The 18,262-nt window shown below is 40.8% G+C and overlaps 2 protein-coding genes across 3 annotated transcripts; one reads left to right on the top strand and one right to left on the bottom strand.

Moving 5' to 3' along the window:
- Positions 1-1,480: 1,480 nt before the first annotated feature.
- Positions 1,481-6,830, bottom strand: babam1 (BRISC and BRCA1 A complex member 1). Its single transcript, XM_022201522.2, has 9 exons — positions 6,700-6,830; positions 5,555-6,006; positions 5,392-5,450; positions 5,186-5,306; positions 4,628-4,706; positions 4,499-4,523; positions 4,254-4,383; positions 3,997-4,083; positions 1,481-2,460 (listed from the first exon to the last, which is right to left on the bottom strand). Exons 2-9 carry the CDS (start codon positions 5,990-5,992, stop codon positions 2,260-2,262), a joined length of 1,140 nt encoding a protein of 379 aa, XP_022057214.2. The 5' UTR covers positions 5,993-6,006; positions 6,700-6,830; the 3' UTR covers positions 1,481-2,259.
- Positions 6,831-8,418: 1,588 nt separating this feature from the next.
- On the top strand, positions 8,419-17,751 carry ushbp1 (Usher syndrome 1C binding protein 1). Of its 2 annotated transcripts, none has more exons than XM_022201524.2 (14): positions 8,419-8,621; positions 9,599-9,822; positions 10,011-10,147; positions 10,414-10,577; positions 10,855-11,043; positions 11,343-11,590; positions 12,485-12,625; positions 12,818-12,906; positions 13,035-13,170; positions 13,363-13,600; positions 14,882-15,040; positions 16,351-16,448; positions 17,028-17,150; positions 17,266-17,751. In XM_022201524.2, the coding sequence occupies exons 1-14, from the start codon at positions 8,616-8,618 to the stop codon at positions 17,432-17,434; spliced, it is 2,121 nt and encodes a 706-aa protein (XP_022057216.1). In that variant the 5' UTR covers positions 8,419-8,615; the 3' UTR covers positions 17,435-17,751. The 2 variants fall into 2 exon arrangements, with proteins under 2 accessions (XP_022057216.1, XP_022057215.1); XM_022201523.2 differs by having other exon boundaries at positions 12,818-12,921.
- The last annotated feature ends 511 nt before the right edge of the window (positions 17,752-18,262 follow it).

Raw genomic sequence — 18,262 nt, 5'->3', positions numbered from 1 at the left:
AATGTATTTAAGTGTGTCAAAAGTGAAAACATTCATTGTATTGCTGAATTAGGGATGCATTAAAATTTTCATGCAACTGGAGGTAATTTTACAACATTATTAACCAGGTTCTGTAGGAACCTTTGTGGTCCTTGTCTTTTTTAAGGTGCCTGTGATAAAATAATCTCATTCATTGTAATCAGAGTTTAGAATCTGCTCACATCAGACCAGGGACTGGTCAGAGTACTGGTTGTTCTGTGGGTCATAAAGGAGGGAAACAAAAGCAGACAAATACATTTTTGTACCAGCCACCAGATTAATGTCTGTTCTTTTGTGTATTTTAACCTCTAGAAATTAGTTGTTTTTCAGATAATCACAATTTAAAAATCCTGACTTGAAAAGTAGCCGGTTAGCAAACCAAACTGATGACTGCAGTGGAGTGAAAAGTACAATATTGAAATACAGGTTCAGGTACTCCAGTAAAAGTACTTAGTGATCTTCCATCACTGCCAGTACGTGATATATAAAAAAACGCAACAGGAAACGTTATCAATCATTTAAATATAGCTTCCACAGATTGCTCTGATCATATTTCCCTGGTGGTGGCTAAACAATGTAAACCATGTCAGGAGTAAAAGCAGAAAATGCCAAACAAAAGCAGAAAAAAAGAAAAAAAATTCCACCATTTCCTGTTCCAAGCAAGCACGGAAAGGAGTCATGGCAGTGGAGGAGTGAAAGAATGAAAACAATAGGGACCTGTCATTCTTGGGCGATGGGGGAATAACAACTTGCTGCTGCTCAGGCGCTCTGGATCCCCCCTCCACTGTTATCTGCACTGATGACGTGAGGAACAGTCGGGTCGGCTGGGGAAGGGTGTGAAAGGGGAAAGGTCCTCCGAACCTGAGGTTTTCCTGCTCCCCATTGTCTCCCTGACAAACTGTCTTCACCGGAAAAAAAACTAATTTATAAAAGTGCGTTAGAGTGACAGAAAGTGAGAAATCAGGACAGAGCAGTTGGACAACTTCTGAACAAAAACAGGAAACCAAATGGTTAAAAGCTTTTGATAAAACGCCTCTTATAATGGCAGAACAGATGTTGCTTTTTAGTGATAAAACTCCTATTTAGACAGCCAGCTAGACTTCTTCAAGGTAACAGGAAAGCTTATCTTTACCACTGAAGTCATATTCATGCCAAAGCAGGATAAGAGGCACTATTGACTATCGTAGCTGCTTAATCATGCTGTCATATAAGGAGGCCCTACAGACAGAAATGTGAGTGACAGAGATTATGGACACTGACAGTGACAATTTAAGCAAAGAAAGATTAGCAAATGACCATTTAACACAGATCAAAGCAGAAGCATTTAACCAAAACTGCCAGTCAGAATATTAGACGGAGCACTTATGAAAATAAAACTGCTCCCTTTGAATTGTGAAGAAGCAATTTGCTGCCATCTCCTGACAAAACTGTAGAAAGCACAACAAAAATATTAAATCAAAGATATGATTGAACATGCCTTTTTTAATAAACAGAAGCAGCTTCAAAAAGCTTGTCTGTACAATGTGTTTCAAGTGCAGTTAGACTAGCAGTACAAGAGGCCTTTTTACAATCAAACCAACGCCACAGAAATCACTGTCAAGGAAAAAACATGACTCTATCTACATTCTTCCATTGTCTGTGAAACATAACGCAAAAATGACAAGAAAAACAACCCCTTATAAAATGGAAAATACATTAAAACAGGCAACAGAGGTGAAAGGTAACTAAAAGAAAAGGCATTGTTACATCAGTTGTAGGTTCTGTGCATCAAATAGAAGTTCATTACTTTGTCGCTATGGAAACTGTCACAGATGTTAGTTTGTTTGATTTCCCCCTTTAAGACTTACAGACAGATCAATGAGGTCTACAATTTGAAGGAAAAAACTAAAAATAATGGGAGTACATGCAGCAATTGAGTCAGCCTTCAATATTCCAGAGACCTCCAACAAGTTTACCGCTACAACTGGATCATTTTATTACTTCCTCGGCTCAGAACAATCACTGACTCATCCTTTTTGTTCTGGAAACACAATGACTGTGCATTTAGTCACTTACTTTAACCCTCCTTTTTCTTTAGAATTGTGTCTGGTGTTCCCAAATATTCTTGATCTAGTGCTCTACAGCAGCTAATGGAAAAAAACAGTAATAACGTATACTTGAAAAGAACTCTGCCCCTTTTCTGATAAACTACAGTGTGTGTGGATTTCACAGGAAAGTGGAGCTTTTTGAGAGCATCTCAGTTTAGACCGTTGCTTCAATGTCCTGGGGGTCTTCCCCCTCCAGCAGGCTGTACGATGCATGACTCTGGAAAGGTCTTTGTAGAGGATGGGCCAGGAGTTTGGCCATGCAGTTGTGCAGCTCGATGGCAGGTCCACTCAGGGAAACCTCAAAGCGATAGCACATGCCCTTTGAGTCCAGGTTACAGAAAGAGGTGTAGTTGTCCTGGAGGAAATGGAAATGTTAGACAGCCACAATGTAAAACACAAACAGCATATGTAGACGTCATCATCATGCGAAAAGCTTTCATATTACATTCAAGCCATTCATTACATCACTAATGCTCAGTAGGATGGCAGACATGTACGGTACTAAGCCTCTTTTCAACAAATGAATAAAAGTCTGGCATGTCCCCACAGTGTCTTTATGTTTTACCTTAAAATACAGCAAAGATGGTTCATTGTATCATGACTGCACTATCCCTTGTTTTAGGATTGCTCTAAACGGGCTGTTTTAATGTCTGTAGATCTAATGCGGCTGAGGTGCTACTGTCTATTCCCTTAAGCAAGAAAACTCTCTCTGAGTCTGTGTATCAACGTGGAAAAAAAAACAGTTGACCATATGGCAGTCCACATTGATACTAACGAGTCTGTGAGACCAGGACTTTCTATGGCTTCTAACTTTCTCTCTCAGCGATCCTTTTACCTGGAAATATAACCTGCTCCCAGCACAGCTGTTGGTTTCAGCTCATGTGAATCGTGAGTTGGTCAGATAACACTGTGGTTAAAAAATCAGTAGTTTAGCTTTGCAGAGCCGCAGCTTGGCTTTGAAGTGACTGCTGGTTAACACGTAGCAATAATGTGCTGCGTTTCAGTCTCTATTTCATACTCGGTTTTGCTGTGCAACAACAGAAAATATGTTAATGAAAACGTCTTTATTGGAAAGTTGGTTGTATTAAAATGCAGTATATGTGAGCACAGAGAGCAAACGGATGTAAACATCAGCTGAGTTTAGGTTTCGCTGAAGAACACAACAGAAGCAGTTCCTGTTTATTGGTTTCTAACTGGTCTTTCCATCATCTCCGAATGTCCTCAGCTTTAGTTTCCACAGAGCTCTGACCTGTTCGAACAGGATCAAATTTAACATTTGAGCTCGAGTTGACTATTTTCCTATTGTTGTGATGACATTGCCATCAACAATTAAAAGGAGTCCACCTTATCTTCAGTTCCTCAGAAGCTGGGAGTGCATGAAAGCAGAAGGACATTTGGTTTGCTTTGCTGTGGCTGAGACATTGTAGTGTTAGCAAAGCAGCTCTAAAGAGTAAATAAACCAGGCGAACTGTGAGGCAGCTCCTCATTTCAAATGGTTCATCTGAAGGCAGCGGGCAGTGAGACAGTAGAATTATACAAAGTTTGGGCTATTGATCTCTCATCTAAAATGCTGCACTTCAGTACATTTTTAACGGCTAGTAAAGCTGTTGGAAGACTTGTGGAATTGCAAAAGTAAACACGTTCATATCTTACCAGTTTTGCCATTAACATCTAAGTTTACAACAACCACAAAAGACAATAAAATCTGATTTTCACCTGATGGGACCTTTAAAATTAACCTATTGCTTGTAAAGAAACTTGTCTCAAATTGACAAGGCAAAGGTTAGAAACAAGACCAAAAATCCTGAAGTGAAATATTGAGCCAAACTGCATCATAGAGCTGCTGCACACAGTTTAAACTGATCACCCTCCATCAACATCTTCTACTCACCCTCCAGCTGGTCTCATCCACTTGCTCCTCTACTCCATTGTGCAAATAGACAACATCGAAGAAAAAATATGGAGACTGCAGCATTTTCTGTAGCAGGACGGAGGAACAAGCAAGACTGTGACGTCAATGTACAGTTAGCTCCAAAGAGCCACAAACACTCAAAAAGAAGTTTCTTACAGTTGGGAATACAAATTCCAGTAAGAAATGCACCAACTAAAGTGCAGACAGAAAGCAGGATGTTGCAGTGCTGTACTTACACTAACAGCCTCAGAAGGGTTAAACTGTAGCTGTCCTGTATGGCGGCTGTAGATGAGCACAGTCCGAACCACATATGGAGGTGGGATCGTCTGAACATTGTCCATTAGCGGCAAGTCGATCTTCTGACGACTACAAAGCAAAAACCTTCACTGAAGCTGCTGAAACCTTCCCATGTCACTTTCATATATTTCAGAACCATACCAAACTTTTTCATATACGAGATCAGTATTGTGCAGATACTTACATGACATTAAGGAGATCCTCCAGGTCTACAAAGGACAGTTAAGGTGAAAACTGAAAGCTTGAAAGTGAGCATTTTGTCATATGAAATCTGCTCTTGTTGCTTCATAATTAGTTTTCAGTGGAAGGATACTGAAGGATTCACATACATTGGTCTCCAGGTCATACAAACAGCTGCACAACTCTCTGGGATCAGACGTGAAGCCTGACAGCTGAGATATGTACAGACATGAAATAATATTACAATACATTTGCTTAGTGCATTCAATTTCAATATATTTATTTATTCAATCAGGAACCATGCAATTAACTTGGAACATATCTGACATATTACATACAGAGTGTATAGCATCAATCTAATTTTAAACTCCTGTCCCTTGTTGGGACTTTTCGTAAAAGTAGTAAGAGGACCAACAACACCAACAAAAACAGCACAGACAGCATTATAAACCTATAACCCTCCCACCCCATCCATTTATTTAAAATATCTTTAAAAAATGTTAATAAATCTCCCCTAAACAAACAGCTAAGAGCATGTTGAGGATTAGAATGTTTCTTGTATTATTTAAGGAAATTTTATTTTGTAAGTGTTATACTCAGAAAGAAAAAAACAGATAATATTCCAGTTAAACTGGACATATGTTTGACAGACTTTTTAAACAAGCACTGATTAAAAGGCTCCTGTACTCACCCACAGGGCATCATCGTTGACGACAACCAGAGCAAACTCATGCCGTTTGTCAATCTTGTGTTTTGTTCTGACAAACATCTCGATCATCTTCTGGGATATGTTTAAAGCATTTGTTTTAGATCTAAATCCAAAGAAAGACAAATTAGGCACTGACAAATACAAAACATTTTCACTGAAGAATGAGGGTTTAGTATGCAGTTGCCTACCCATTGAAAGACTCCAACTTTGGCAAAGACATCTCTTCAGAAAGATCTAAGCAGATAATCTGTCAGGAGGAAGACAACACCAGGTAATGCAAGCCGCATAGTGAGAGTCAGTTGTTATACGTAGATTCATACTTCATAAATCAGGAATGTTTTGTGGACCTACCACTTTCTCTGGGCAGTTGACACGAGGAACTCTGAGCTGGTACTCTGCTGGCGGAGGGACGGAGGCTGTGAGTGTGGGCTGCTGCTGCTGTGTGGGCTTCGGCCGCTCTTTGGCTGCCACAGCGGCAGTGGACAGCGGTACTGTGGCGCTGGCTGCAGCCGTAACACCTGCAGCAGCAGCAGGGGCTACAGTCTGAGCTGTGGATGCTGACACCGTGGTGGTGGTGGAACTCGGAGGGCTGTCGCTGGTCGAGGCCTCACCCTCTCCCTCCACTCGACTTCCCACCGCAGGCTGGGATATGTTTGGGTTACTGTTGCCTCCGAGGCTGCCCGTGCTGCTGCGACGGTCCTCGGCACCCTCAGGGTTGGAGCGTGTCCGAGGTCGCAGCTCCACCAGACGCTCCTCTCCATCTGCTGGGCCCGGCTCTGGCGTCTCCATGGATACACGGGATGCTAACAAAGTGATGAGACAGTTTAGATGAGCAGCCGGCAGGTTAGTTTACAGAGAAACGGGATGTTGGTAACATTTAAGTGTTGACTGAATCCATTTAGATTTAAACCTGAATACAAATAAAATTCACTTTGCTTTCCACTCATACCTAAACAAAATACAAACAACTGAAAGTCTGAATTAAATCCTGAATAGTGACTTCTTGCAAATTCAAACACACAACTTGTCCTGATCTCACCAAGTGCACAAGGAAGCTGCTTGAATCTCAGATTTATGCCAGATCCTTCCCTCGACTGCCTACATTGACTTTACAAACATATTCTGCTTTAATTAGCACACTAGTACCCAGTTCATAGCAGTATAACGCTAATGCTACACGATAAAGGTGTGTGTCAGTCCGTTTAAACTCAGTGTGTGTCTAAACTGGAGTAATAATATCCGCAATGACTTCTCTTTACACAGCAGATTATTCGTTAGAAAAATGACCATACAGTGCGTCCACTAAAGTGTGACTTTAGCCCTAAGCGGCTAATATACAGTTTGCGGTATTACATTTAGCATCACAGAGAGATGTTTGATGACAACGCTGTAGAAAATGTAGCCGTTAGCATTCGTTAGCTTTAACAACAAATGCGCCAAAACAGATGAGTTGGGAAGTATTAAAATGTTACGCTAGACTGAAGAAGAATACTTACGTGACTGCTATTTACAACACTTCCAGAATTTAAATAAAAGAAAAATTCATTGAAAGTTGCAAAATATTTCAGCGGCGTGCTAACATTTGTTTTGAACGGACAACTTCCTCACCAGAAACGAAGTATGCGGAACTGCATCACCTCAGAGCATCATGGGTAATGAAGTTTATGGCCTGCGGTCAGTAAACGCAGCTCCTCTTCTGCTTTTCTGCTCTTACAGCTGTTAAAATTGTCGTGGTAATGATAGTAGAAGAAGCAGCTGTAGCAGTGTTAATAGAAATCAATTAATAACTGATAGATTTAACGTTTTACTGAGTCCGTTTTACAAAAGTGACACATTTACGTGAGTTTGGCACTAAAACTTTTACTGTCATTGCCGTCACTGACGCACAGAAAGCCTCCAAAATGAAAACAAACACATAAATAGAAAAACAACGTTTAACCCTCGTGTTGTCCTTACCAAAAAATGTTGTTGCCTTGTCTGAAAAAAGTCCAAAAATTCAGAAAAAATGTCCTCAAATTTATATATATATATATATATAAAGCAAAATCTTCAGGAAGAAAATTCCTGAAAAGTTTCCCTCAAATGTTTTATCTTTTTAAATTAAAAAATCCCGAAATTTGACAGCGAAATTCACTGGATTTTGGTTGATTTTTTTCTGAATGTTCTTAAAAAAAAAATTAAATTTGTTTTTTTTTTCACCAAAAAATGTTCAAAAAATTTTGAAAATGTGGAAGTTTTCACTGTGAAAATATATATATTTTTCCACATTTTTTAAAACTTTAAAACGGGTCAATTTGACCCGCAGGACAACAGGAGGGTTAAATAAAAATCTGGCATATCAGCTGATTATCTGTCAACACAGTTTTGCAGCATGTATCGGAAGCATAATTTAAGCAGAATTCATAAAATCAGAATCATTACAACAAAAATAACAGATGGAATCAGGTCTGCTTTGGTGAAAATGAACCCTCATAACACATTAATTGTTTTTTGTTGTTGTTGTTGTTTGTTTGTTCGTTTGTTTGAGGGAAATAATCCATCAGCAGCATGGCATTTGCACAGTAAAACATCCGTGTGTCAATGACAGCCTTAAAAATATGAATTCAGAATTCCAGGGATTTTCCACGTGCCAAATTTAAGAAACCAAACCTGTCATCTTACAGAGTGGGACTTTCGGTATCATTATTCTTCACAATCAGTTTATGATTCCAACATGTGAACTGCTGCAACAGTGCAACTTGCTACTCTGTGACATAGAATAGTTTTACAGCGTTTGTACTGAGATGTAGTTGAGCTGGTGTGCTCGAGCTACAGCAAGCAATGGAGGGATGTGTGGAGAGAAAGAGGCAAGCATTTCATAGATCTGCAGATTCAAGAGAGAGCAGTAAGCATTAACAGTAAGATTACAGCCATTCTGATATATGAAGGGATTATATGATGTAAAAATGTCAAAATATGAAACTTTGATACATAGATGAGCTTTTAGGGGTTTAACCACTGACCAGAAGGGGGACTTTAAAGATTAACAAGTGTTAGTTTAAACTAACTGCCACTTTATGCATTTCTTAAAATAAATTACATAATATCCAGAGAGGATATCCAGAGTCCACATCATTGGTCACAGTCTGCTGTTAAGCCGACATGAAAGCTAACAGCGGACAAAACAGGAAAGGACACAAAGTGGAGGGGAATGGGTGGGGATGACTTTCACAGTGTTTTCCACTTACTTCATTCATCACGTTGAACGCTGTTAGGCAGACGTGCACAGAGCAGACTGCTGCACAGACTGACTGACTATTGGAAAATATAATTACACCAAATAGCAGGACTGAAGAAAACATCACCTCATTTTGTTAAATGTTCAAACACGTCACAAACTGAGCTCCTGCTGCAGCGAGAAAGACCAAGAAATATGGAGGTAAGTCATGAAGAAATGTGTGAGTGATCGCGTCAGGAATCTATTATTTAATATATGAACTAGTCTAACTATAATATAGATAAACTGGGCCAAAGTCTGTGGGATTGTGAAGAACTTTTAAAATGTAATACTTGATCCAGATGCCACACGTTGTGTCAACATAATCTCCAAGAGGAGGACGACTCTTTATAGAATTATTGCATGTTGTGTTAAACTCACAACTTTTCTGACCAGTTTAAATTAGCTACAGGATTTTTGATGAGCGTTGCTTTGCTGTATTAGTGTGTTTACATTTATAGGTTTACACATCCCCACAAAGATTGCATACTCAACTGAATTTGAGGCACAAAATTGCCAAAATTGCAAATGCGAGTGTTGCTCTGACAAACTATCCAGGCTGTTTATTTTCCTTTTTCCCTGAGTATGTTGAACTGGCCTCTCTGTGGCACTGATGAGGAACATTTGAGTGTTAGGAATAAGGAATTTAAAGCATCTCACCAACTCTGTAGCACAATATATGTAACAATTCATGTCGTTAACAGAAGAATGTGTTGAATTAAATTTGAATATTTCTAGGTGGAATGTGTAACATAGTTTATGAGAAAATACAAACAGTGACATTATCTTGCAATTTCATGTTTTATGTTTAGGCATTTACCCAACATTCTTGATGCAAAACAATAGAAAATATTTGCTAGGCAGGAAGTTGGATCTCAGGATGTTTTGGTTTCCTCCTTTTCCGTCGCTCAAAACAATAGCAGCTAAACAGTCTGGTGTCTGGTTCAAGAGCACGGCAGGTTTTTATGTGGATATATATCCAGATTTTATTTAGTTAAGTTTAATCACAAAACACTGGGATACAAATATAATAATAATAATAATAATAATATAGAGCAAAATCAAGTTAAAATAATCAATCATCTGAGGTCTACCAGATGATCTTCCTACATTCTAAGTACAAATCCATGTTTCTGCAGGATTCCAGGAGGAGCAGATGTGACAGTCTGGATGTAGGATCAGGGTGTGACACAGAGGTGATGAACCCAAACGACCATGTAAGCTTTGACCCTGAGGGCCCTGACCCTGCAGTCAACCTCGAGCCCTCACAGGCAGAACTGGCTCAGTGTGAGGCTGAAGTGGGAACTCTGCTCAGCATCATCGCTGAACTGAATAAGAAGATGGGGTCACTGAAGGCACCCAGGTAAGACAAGCATATGATAACAAGCATGAATTCACGTTTAATTCATTCACTGATGACATCCACATTACTGATCTAAACCAATGGATTTGTGTGAACTCCAGTTACACTCACAACACACAGTTTAACATTCATAGATAATATATGATGAGCTTGTTGCTTATCTTGATGTAACCGCTCTTCTCTGGAAGTGAACCAGGTGACATGCGACCAGCAGCTCCATCCAGACCTCTGGTTCCAGACCTTCTGTCTCACCGGCTGGTCAGAAGCAGCCCAGACAGGAACACTGCCTCCATTGTCTCATATAAACCACCAGTGACTGAGCGAGGTTGGCATCAGCATCCCTTAACTTTACCTGTATTCAGTAAACTTCATCACTTAGGATGCTGTGAATCTGCACTGTAAAAGTACTAGAACTTATGTCCTAAAGAACAATTGATATTTATTTTAATACATAATATTATACTGTGTAATCTTGAGAAAAAGCCAGCCACACATGGTCTAAGCAAAGAAGAGTAAAATATCATTATTGTGAAAATAATCGTGTCTAAATCCACATGATGATGTGCTGCATTTCTGCGATTCGTCCTTTAGGAGGCAGTGGTGTTGTCTGGAGCAAACTGCAGGAGGTTTTATCATCAGTGGAGGACTCCATCAGCTGTAGGAGGACATGGGCCATCCCCATCACAGCCTCTGACCAGGACAAACACAAAGAGCACCTCAGAGCAGCTGAGGAGAACTGGGATAAAGCCACCCAGGTATACGGTTGAGGGGGGAAAAATCAGTCATACTGGATTATCAGATGTGTAAATTTGTTGTCTGTACAGCTGGAATTTCAAACACAAACTAATGTGAGGTCGGATTTACTGGCTGTTCTTTGATGAAAATCTTACAAATTCCACAAATTTCATGAAGAGATGAAGTAAAACATATCTGCTTGAGTTTCAATGGATGGGTTTAGAAAATGATGTCATTGTTCAGGCTATCTTTAGACTCCCATCAGTCCCGTTGGTAATTTTGGTTCACTGGTCGCAGATACTGGAGGAGATGGAAAGAGAGTTTGGGATTTCGTGCCCATTAGGCCTACCAAAGGACCAGTACCAGGAGGACACGCTGGATGTGGATCAAAGAGAATCTGTCCTCAGAAACAGCTTACAGGGTCACCAGGAGGAGCTGCAGAGGGCACAAAGCAACGTCAGCCAGATGGAAGAAGACAGGAACAAGGTGGAACATGCTCAGGAGTCACTTTAGTTAGAGACAGTTGGGAGGGAAACTACATACGAAAAGCTTTGACTAGATTTTAAAGTAATATAAACTGATGCATCTGGAGGAGTTTTAGTGAGAAAAACTACACACAATCACACCACTAAGATAAGCCCATCCCATAGTTTGTTAGCTGAAGTGAATCTTTTTCAGCCAGCAAACGCTAAACACTGAAGACTAAACACAACACATTTTTAGTAATTAAGCACAGTTTGTGAGAGAACAAGAATAAATCTCACTGCTCCTTTCTCGTGTTTCAGCTGGTTGTTCTTCATAAGGCCTGGAGGTCCAGCAGTCACTCCCCATCCTTTCGGTCCTCTACTGGGGCTCTCAGTCCAGACTGGGCCTCTCCTCCCTACCCTGGTTCACCGTTACTCCACAGAAGAACAACCAGAGCTCTAACACCGCTAACTGTGGGTGGGGACGGGTCTCCACTGGGCTCCGTTAACTCAGGCAGTCCTTGTCCCAGCCCCATCAGCCTGGAGTCTGAGACAGAACGACTGAACAGGTGAGTCAAGGAAGCAGGTCAGGATCTTTCCAAGAAACTCACAGGTAGTTCCTGACTTCTCCTAACTACCTAATTATTATAAACCTTTTATATACTTAATCATGCATATAACTTTAGGGCAAAATGTAATGTAAATTGGTGAGTTATATAGAGATTCACCTACGTATAGTTGTCATTAATGGGGAAATCAGCTGTAGAGACTAAAGCAATTTTTTTGTACCAGGCTGTTGAATGTAAGTTCGGTCTTTTTTTTGGCCTTTTCTTTATTTGATAGTTGCAGTGAAAGATAGACAAGAAGAGGATTTGGGAAGACATGCAGCAAAGGGCCATGAGTGGGAATGGAGCCCGAGCTGCTGTGTCAGAGATCAGCCCTGTACATGGGTTGCCTGCTTAGTCCGTTGAGCTACACGGGCACCCCGTAAATTTGTTTTTTTAACACAAGGGTTGACTCACTTTTAGAGCAGTGTCAAGTGGATATTTGAGGAACTACAGTTTTTGACATTAACACATCCGTTATTCAGCCCTGGAGGTGACCACAAATCTACACAGCCAGAAACGACTGACTGTCGGACGAATGCTTAACTCAACCGAAGTAGTAAATTCTGGCACTTCTTCAGTCTGAAGAGGTCAAAACTCCACTGCTTGTAGTATAAAGAACAATTTTATTGCCAGACTGGGTCATTTTGACTTTCAAAGTTGTAATGTGTTTTATGGTGATCATGGTGAAGGCCAACACAGTGATCTGGTCTGACAATAAAGTTCTTTATGCTCCAAGGGTTGCTTGTGTTTTGACCAGTACAGTTAAGCTCCACCTTCCTCCATAACAACTTAATTGTTTGTGCCATTAAAACTCTTTTGCTTATATTCTCTTCATCCTCCTTTCCACTCTCCCAGATGCATTGAGAGGCTGAAGGCCAGAAATGAACGTCTGACTGCAGCTCTGGAGAGAAGGAAGGGCGAGTCGGAGCAGATCAGTATGACACTAAGCAGACTTGAGTCTGACTGCTCGGCCCTGCAGATGGCTCTCAGATACTGGTACACAATAAAAAGCACCTGATGCACCTGTACACAAGCCTGTCTCAACACATATGCATGTTCTGTGTCAGTATCAGAGTCTTTTGACGTGTCAAAATACTGAATGAGCAGGGGTCAGCAATCTAACGGTGTTCATTTGTGTTCTTCTCATCTGGAGAGGTCATATTTTGTCTTTGTGGTTGTGATTGACAGTGAGGAGTGTGAGGAGGCCTACAGCGAGCTCCTGTCACTTTATGAGGCAAAGAAACAGCAAAGCATTCCTTCACAGACGGACTCAGCAGGTGTTTGCATACCAGGTTTAACACTACGTACAGTTCAGGGTACCCATATAGCACATATACAGCAGGTATAAATGTTGCTGACACACACATCAAACACAGCTGGGGTCACACATTATTCCTCTGATCAGAGCCAGTCGGTGACAGGCAGCCGCCCGACAGTCCGTCAGCTCAGCTCAGGAAAATGGGAACTGAAGAGCTGTCCACCTCCTTCTCAACAGCAGGGGTCACAGAGGAGACGGAAACACAGAGTCACACAGTGCAGAGGTGACGTTTTAAAGTGCTGTTATGCAAGCAAGAAACATAATGGTGCTTTTCTGTAGGTGATGACACCAATAAAAAACTAAATAATACTGCTGTAATGCATCAAAAGCTATTAGAAATGCCAAAATAATAGCGCAATCATTAAAATCTAAATATAATTGTTATCTTAACCACTCATTATATATGTCCCACCAGGACACCTGAGCCTGAGGTGGATCGGGAAGCAGCTCTCCGGCAGCAAATTGAGCAGCTGAAGAAGGACCGAGCAGCCATTTGGCTCCCTAAGCCGGGTCCAAGGGCAGAGAGCAAACTGAGCCCTGAAGCTGGTCAGCCAGCTGGATCCAGATGGGGACACATGACTAAAGATAACACCAAACCTCCTGACAGCAAGAAGGAGAAAGCTTCCCTGTTTTATGAGCTCATCTCAGTCAGGGTAGGAGCTGCCTGTTTGTTGTCTGTGTTAAAGTTTGTATGATGGAAAGTTCAGATCTTGTTAGAAAAAAACAGCAGATGTAAGCTTGTGTGCAGAGAGATGATGAGAGAAAATGTGACTTTTGTCCCATTAAAAACAGCCACAATTAATGTTGTACTGCAAAATACTACCCTTAGCTGACAGTCCCAAAACACAGTGTTTGGAGTGTACATATAGTTTGTATATGAGACACTGCTGACACATCTGAGGTCAGTGAGCATTATTAGTTCCATTTACTAATATATACATTCTCTCAGTTATTTAACCCTTCAACACACATCCTCCAGTTTGGTTCTATACATCACTCCACCATTTAATGATAAGGAAACTTCACTAACCTTCTTAAACCCAGAACCAGCTGACATTTTGAAGAGCACGCTATCTTTAAAAATAAATAAATAAATTACAAAATTAATCGGAGAAGAAACAAAACAAAACAAACGACAAACATAAAATGGGAAGTTTTTCAACTCACCAAAATCTAAGGTTAAAATTAGATGTGTTTGCTGCGATCAACAGCCACATGACAAAGATTCAGGAAACTTTCTGCTGAACTGAACTTGGTAATGCCTATGGGCACTTAGAAAAATGTTGTACATGCTGATTCCATTTTCTTCTGAAACAAATTCAACTTGCACCTTCCCTTCTTTTAACATTTATGGCCATATGACTGTGTTTCACTGCATATAAATATATTTGAGCTCTCTCCATTTCTAATCATGGTTGTACTGTTTCCATAGAGATGCAGGATGTTATATTGTAGTGAAAAATGAACCCAGTGTGACAGGAACAAAACACACAACAAAAGGAAAAGATCCTTAATTACATCTCCGTGTCCAACTTCACAGTCCATTTAGTACATGCTGCTAAGATCTCAATGCGCTGCTCACTATTGATCAGATATGGAATCTAATAGGGAGAAGGGCATCAGTAACCAAAGGATTGATTTTGGACAAAGTTAATAACTCAAACGTATATCGTACATTACTACAACCAACCAACACCAACATGAATGTAAAATGTCAGGCGACCAGTGCAGAATTAAACAACTGTCAGGCTTTGGTGACCATCAGCTGTAGTTACAATCAAAGTCAGACACAGTCTAGAGCTTTAACTCCCACAACAACAGCAAAAGACGAGGTAAAACATTCTGATTGGGCTTTTGATCTGGCAAATCTTCTACTGTAGCTTTGCTTATGCTGTATTTGATTTTAATTCTTTATATACTCTTCTTTTGTTTAGGAGGAGATGTCCGATCTGCGAGCTCTGATCCGCCTCAAGGAGAAAGAGCTGAGGTGTCTGGAGTGGAGTTTAGTGGGCCAGAAGGCCCAAGAAGCTGCTGGAGTTTTCATCCCAGAAAGTCTCCGAGAGGAGGTGGAGGATCGTAAGACTGAACAACAGGTAGGACAGACTCCTGCAGCGGAGACACAGGCTTTTTTATGAATTTGCAAATAACACAAAGTCAAGGTGAAACGAGCAAGAGGGAGCAGGACGTTGGTCTACTGTGGCAGACCCGATTCAAATATGGGTGTCCCACATGGGAAATCACACATGTACCAAAGCAGAATCCCTCCAGGCAAAGAGGGATATTTTGGTTCCACAAGGTCTTCTGCTGGGCTGTCCTGTCGCAGCAGCACAGATTCATACCACACCACGCACCTCTGTCATTGTGGATGACAAAGACCTGAACAGCTCCTTTAGCTTAGCACAGCTTTCTGTCACTCTAGACTCCATATGTGAACTCATCTGGAAGTACTTTGTACCAAGATTTAAAATTTCCACAATTTTTCTTCATCAGACCCCTCGAGTCCTGCACACTGCCTGACCTCTGCTGCCTTTAAGATGTTCAGTTTCCATCAAAATCGCAGTAACTTTCCATGTGGCTGCATAAATGACTCACATGCAAAACAGTACCCTGGCTGTGGTCAATTTTTTTTAAATTTAAACATGTTTGATCCTGATTTTGAAAAACCTCTACTTTGCATGTGACGACATTAAATAATCAGCCCTGTGATCCTGCCTTTGAATCAGATTTCCTGAGTTCCCTGTAAGCCCCATTTCCCAAATATAATGCAACCAAGATAAAACTAAGGTCAAGCTTCTTGCACTGCCACTCCGCAGACATCTTGGTTGTACCCTCGGGCAGTTCTTTCCCCCTAACTAGACAAGCTCCTCTTTAAATGAACATGGATAGATGCTCATTCAGGATTCTTTAGGTGGTGAGTCTTCTCCCTATAAAGTCTCAGATAAGACTCAGAGCTGGACACTAACATGCATGTAGATGTCATCAGTGTTTTTCTCTTCTGCCCCGATCATTCACAACATTTAGATCTGTGGTTCTCAACCTGAAGGTCAAGTCCCCAGAGAGAGGTCTGACCATAAATCTGATTTACAATACCCAGGAGACCAACGGCATTACTTGTAGAAAAGTACATTTTTCTGAAGCACATGGATTTTTTTCTGACATTTCTATAATCCTTGTTTTTTGTTGTAAGATACTGATCATATGAACTTCTTCAGGCCATTAAAAAGTGTTGAGCGCTCACAATAGCAGGGGGATAAACAGTGCATCGTGTTCGATGAGCATAATCTAAAAAAGCCAGGCAACCACAGCTTCACATTAAAGTGTACATATCTTTAATAAAATGAGAATTGAATGAAAATGGCTTGTTTGAACTTTCAATACAATCCAAATGTCCATTACATTTCAGAGGCTCTGTGAGAACGCAGTGAAACTCGGCTGTGACGGAGACATCATTGGACCTCGAACCAGACCCATTGTGAAAGAGCTGCAGGTGGTTCTACTGAGGTGAGACAAGGAGTCCACATACTGAGGCCCAGTGTTTAAAGTGTGGCACTAGTACTGTAAAAAGAACAGTCTGACTTTGTCTGTCACATGCATGAAATAAATCATGTCATCATACTGTTGATTAAAATGTCTACTAAAAGATATATATGATTTATTTAAGTTTTGGCCTTAATCTATTTTTAAAGTGTCTTAAGAACCCGTTAATTCACCACCTGGAGTAAACTGCATGTTGAAAATGCATCAAACCACTCAGGCATCTCTGACCTGGTTATGATCAGTTGCTTAGGAACGCTGTCAGCAGAAATGCATACTTTGGACATGAAGAACTGGTAGTTCTTTGTCTCCATGAAATGTCAGAGCATCCTTTATCTCCTCTGACCTTGAGTGGCAAATACTTCTAAATAAAGCACTGCTGCTGACACAATGCATCACATTCGCTTGGAAGGACACGCAATAAAAATGGTTCTTTACATAGGTTTTATATGATTGATGTAAGTAAATGTTTTTAGTGTCTTGAGTAAAATGAATAGCCTGACAATTATGTTCTCCCTCCCGATGATAACTGTTGTTCTTTTTCAGGGAACAAGCACTGAAGAAGAGACTGGCTTTGGTCCAAGACTCCCTGAATGCAGCTCTCTCAGACAGCGCCACCCACAGGAGGGACAATGGAGAGCAGATCGCTCGGCTAACGCAAGCTCACAGGTGAAAATCATGTGAACAGTATACAACATGCTGTTTTACCATCGCCATCTTTCACCATTTAAAGCTACACAAATGGATGTTTTACGTCGGCTCCTGTGGGTCTGTTTCATTTCAGTAAAGCCTTGAGTTCGTATCGGCAGATTCGCAGAAAGTACCGGGAGCAGGTGTGGAGGTTGGAGCAGAAAGTGGTGGCCATGACAGAGAGTCACAACCACAACCAGAGTGGAGCAACAAAAGCTGCAGGGGAGGCCTTGGAGTGGAGGAGGGAGGAAACAGTTCTATGAGACATTATTCTTCTATTAGAGAATCAGCCGTCCTGAGAGTCACGTGTTATTCTTCTTATGATGTACAGATCTGAATATAAGCTGCTCATACAAACATCTGCTGTAATTTGTTCTTCATTAGACACTGAAATCTGTAGTTATATTTCTGTCCTAGTAAATAAATATCTATTTATCTACCAACCCCTTAATGACATCCACAGCAGTCACTTTGGGCATGCTTCTGAGAGGTGAATACAGAGAATATAGGGCAGTGGAACATGGAAAATGCTGTGAATTCTGCCTCGTGAGACTCACCAATAAACTGAATAGGATTCCAAGGCTTAACTTGTCTAACAGGACATCACAAGACACATTCCTTATGTCAGAGAAACAGCTGTCATGCACTCATGAATTTCTACAGCTGACTGAAGGCCTGGACCCACTAAGGACCTCGAGACTGACCTCGAAAGCACACATGTCCATTTTCCCGTAAAAGCCAACTCTATAAAGCCGAGCTGTGGTGACAGAGCTGCACTAGAAGGGGATGGAGGCTGGGACAATGGCCGGGACACAAAATGTACGGCAAGACCATTCGTCTTTTTTTACACCTCACTTTCTCTGCCTTTCAAGCTTTAAGGGTTCTGTTGAAGGGTCAGTTCACCAAATCACAAAAGAACCACAAACACATACTTTCTCATTTAACTCCAGTGGTATTTAGATGTGCAGATAGAATAACCGTCTCTATCTCTTAGTCTTTTTGTCTTCATCCTAAACACTGCTCTGTCATTAGAGTGAAAATGATCTCTGTGGTTTATTTCAACATAGCAGGTAACAGAATGAGCATTTATT

Source organism: Acanthochromis polyacanthus, chromosome 4 (genome assembly GCF_021347895.1).
Source record: "Acanthochromis polyacanthus isolate Apoly-LR-REF ecotype Palm Island chromosome 4, KAUST_Apoly_ChrSc, whole genome shotgun sequence".
Classification (NCBI taxonomy): Eukaryota; Metazoa; Chordata; class Actinopteri; family Pomacentridae; genus Acanthochromis; species Acanthochromis polyacanthus.
This window is presented reverse-complemented; position numbering and strand designations above follow the sequence as displayed.

Coding starts and splice junctions, on each gene's coding strand:
- babam1 (XM_022201522.2), bottom strand. CDS start 5,992: ATGGAGACGCCAGAGCCGGGCCCAGCAGATGGAGAGGAGCGTCTGGTG. Junction 5,451..5,554: donor TCAACTGCCCAGAGAAAGTG/GTAGGTCCACAA, acceptor TCCTCCTGACAG/ATTATCTGCTTAGATCTTTC. Junction 2,461..3,996: donor TGGATGAGACCAGCTGGAGG/GTGAGTAGAAGA, acceptor CATTTCCTCCAG/GACAACTACACCTCTTTCTG.
- ushbp1 (XM_022201523.2), top strand. Junction 11,591..12,484: donor GAGACAGAACGACTGAACAG/GTGAGTCAAGGA, acceptor CCACTCTCCCAG/ATGCATTGAGAGGCTGAAGG. Junction 15,041..16,350: donor ATCGTAAGACTGAACAACAG/GTAGGACAGACT, acceptor ATTACATTTCAG/AGGCTCTGTGAGAACGCAGT.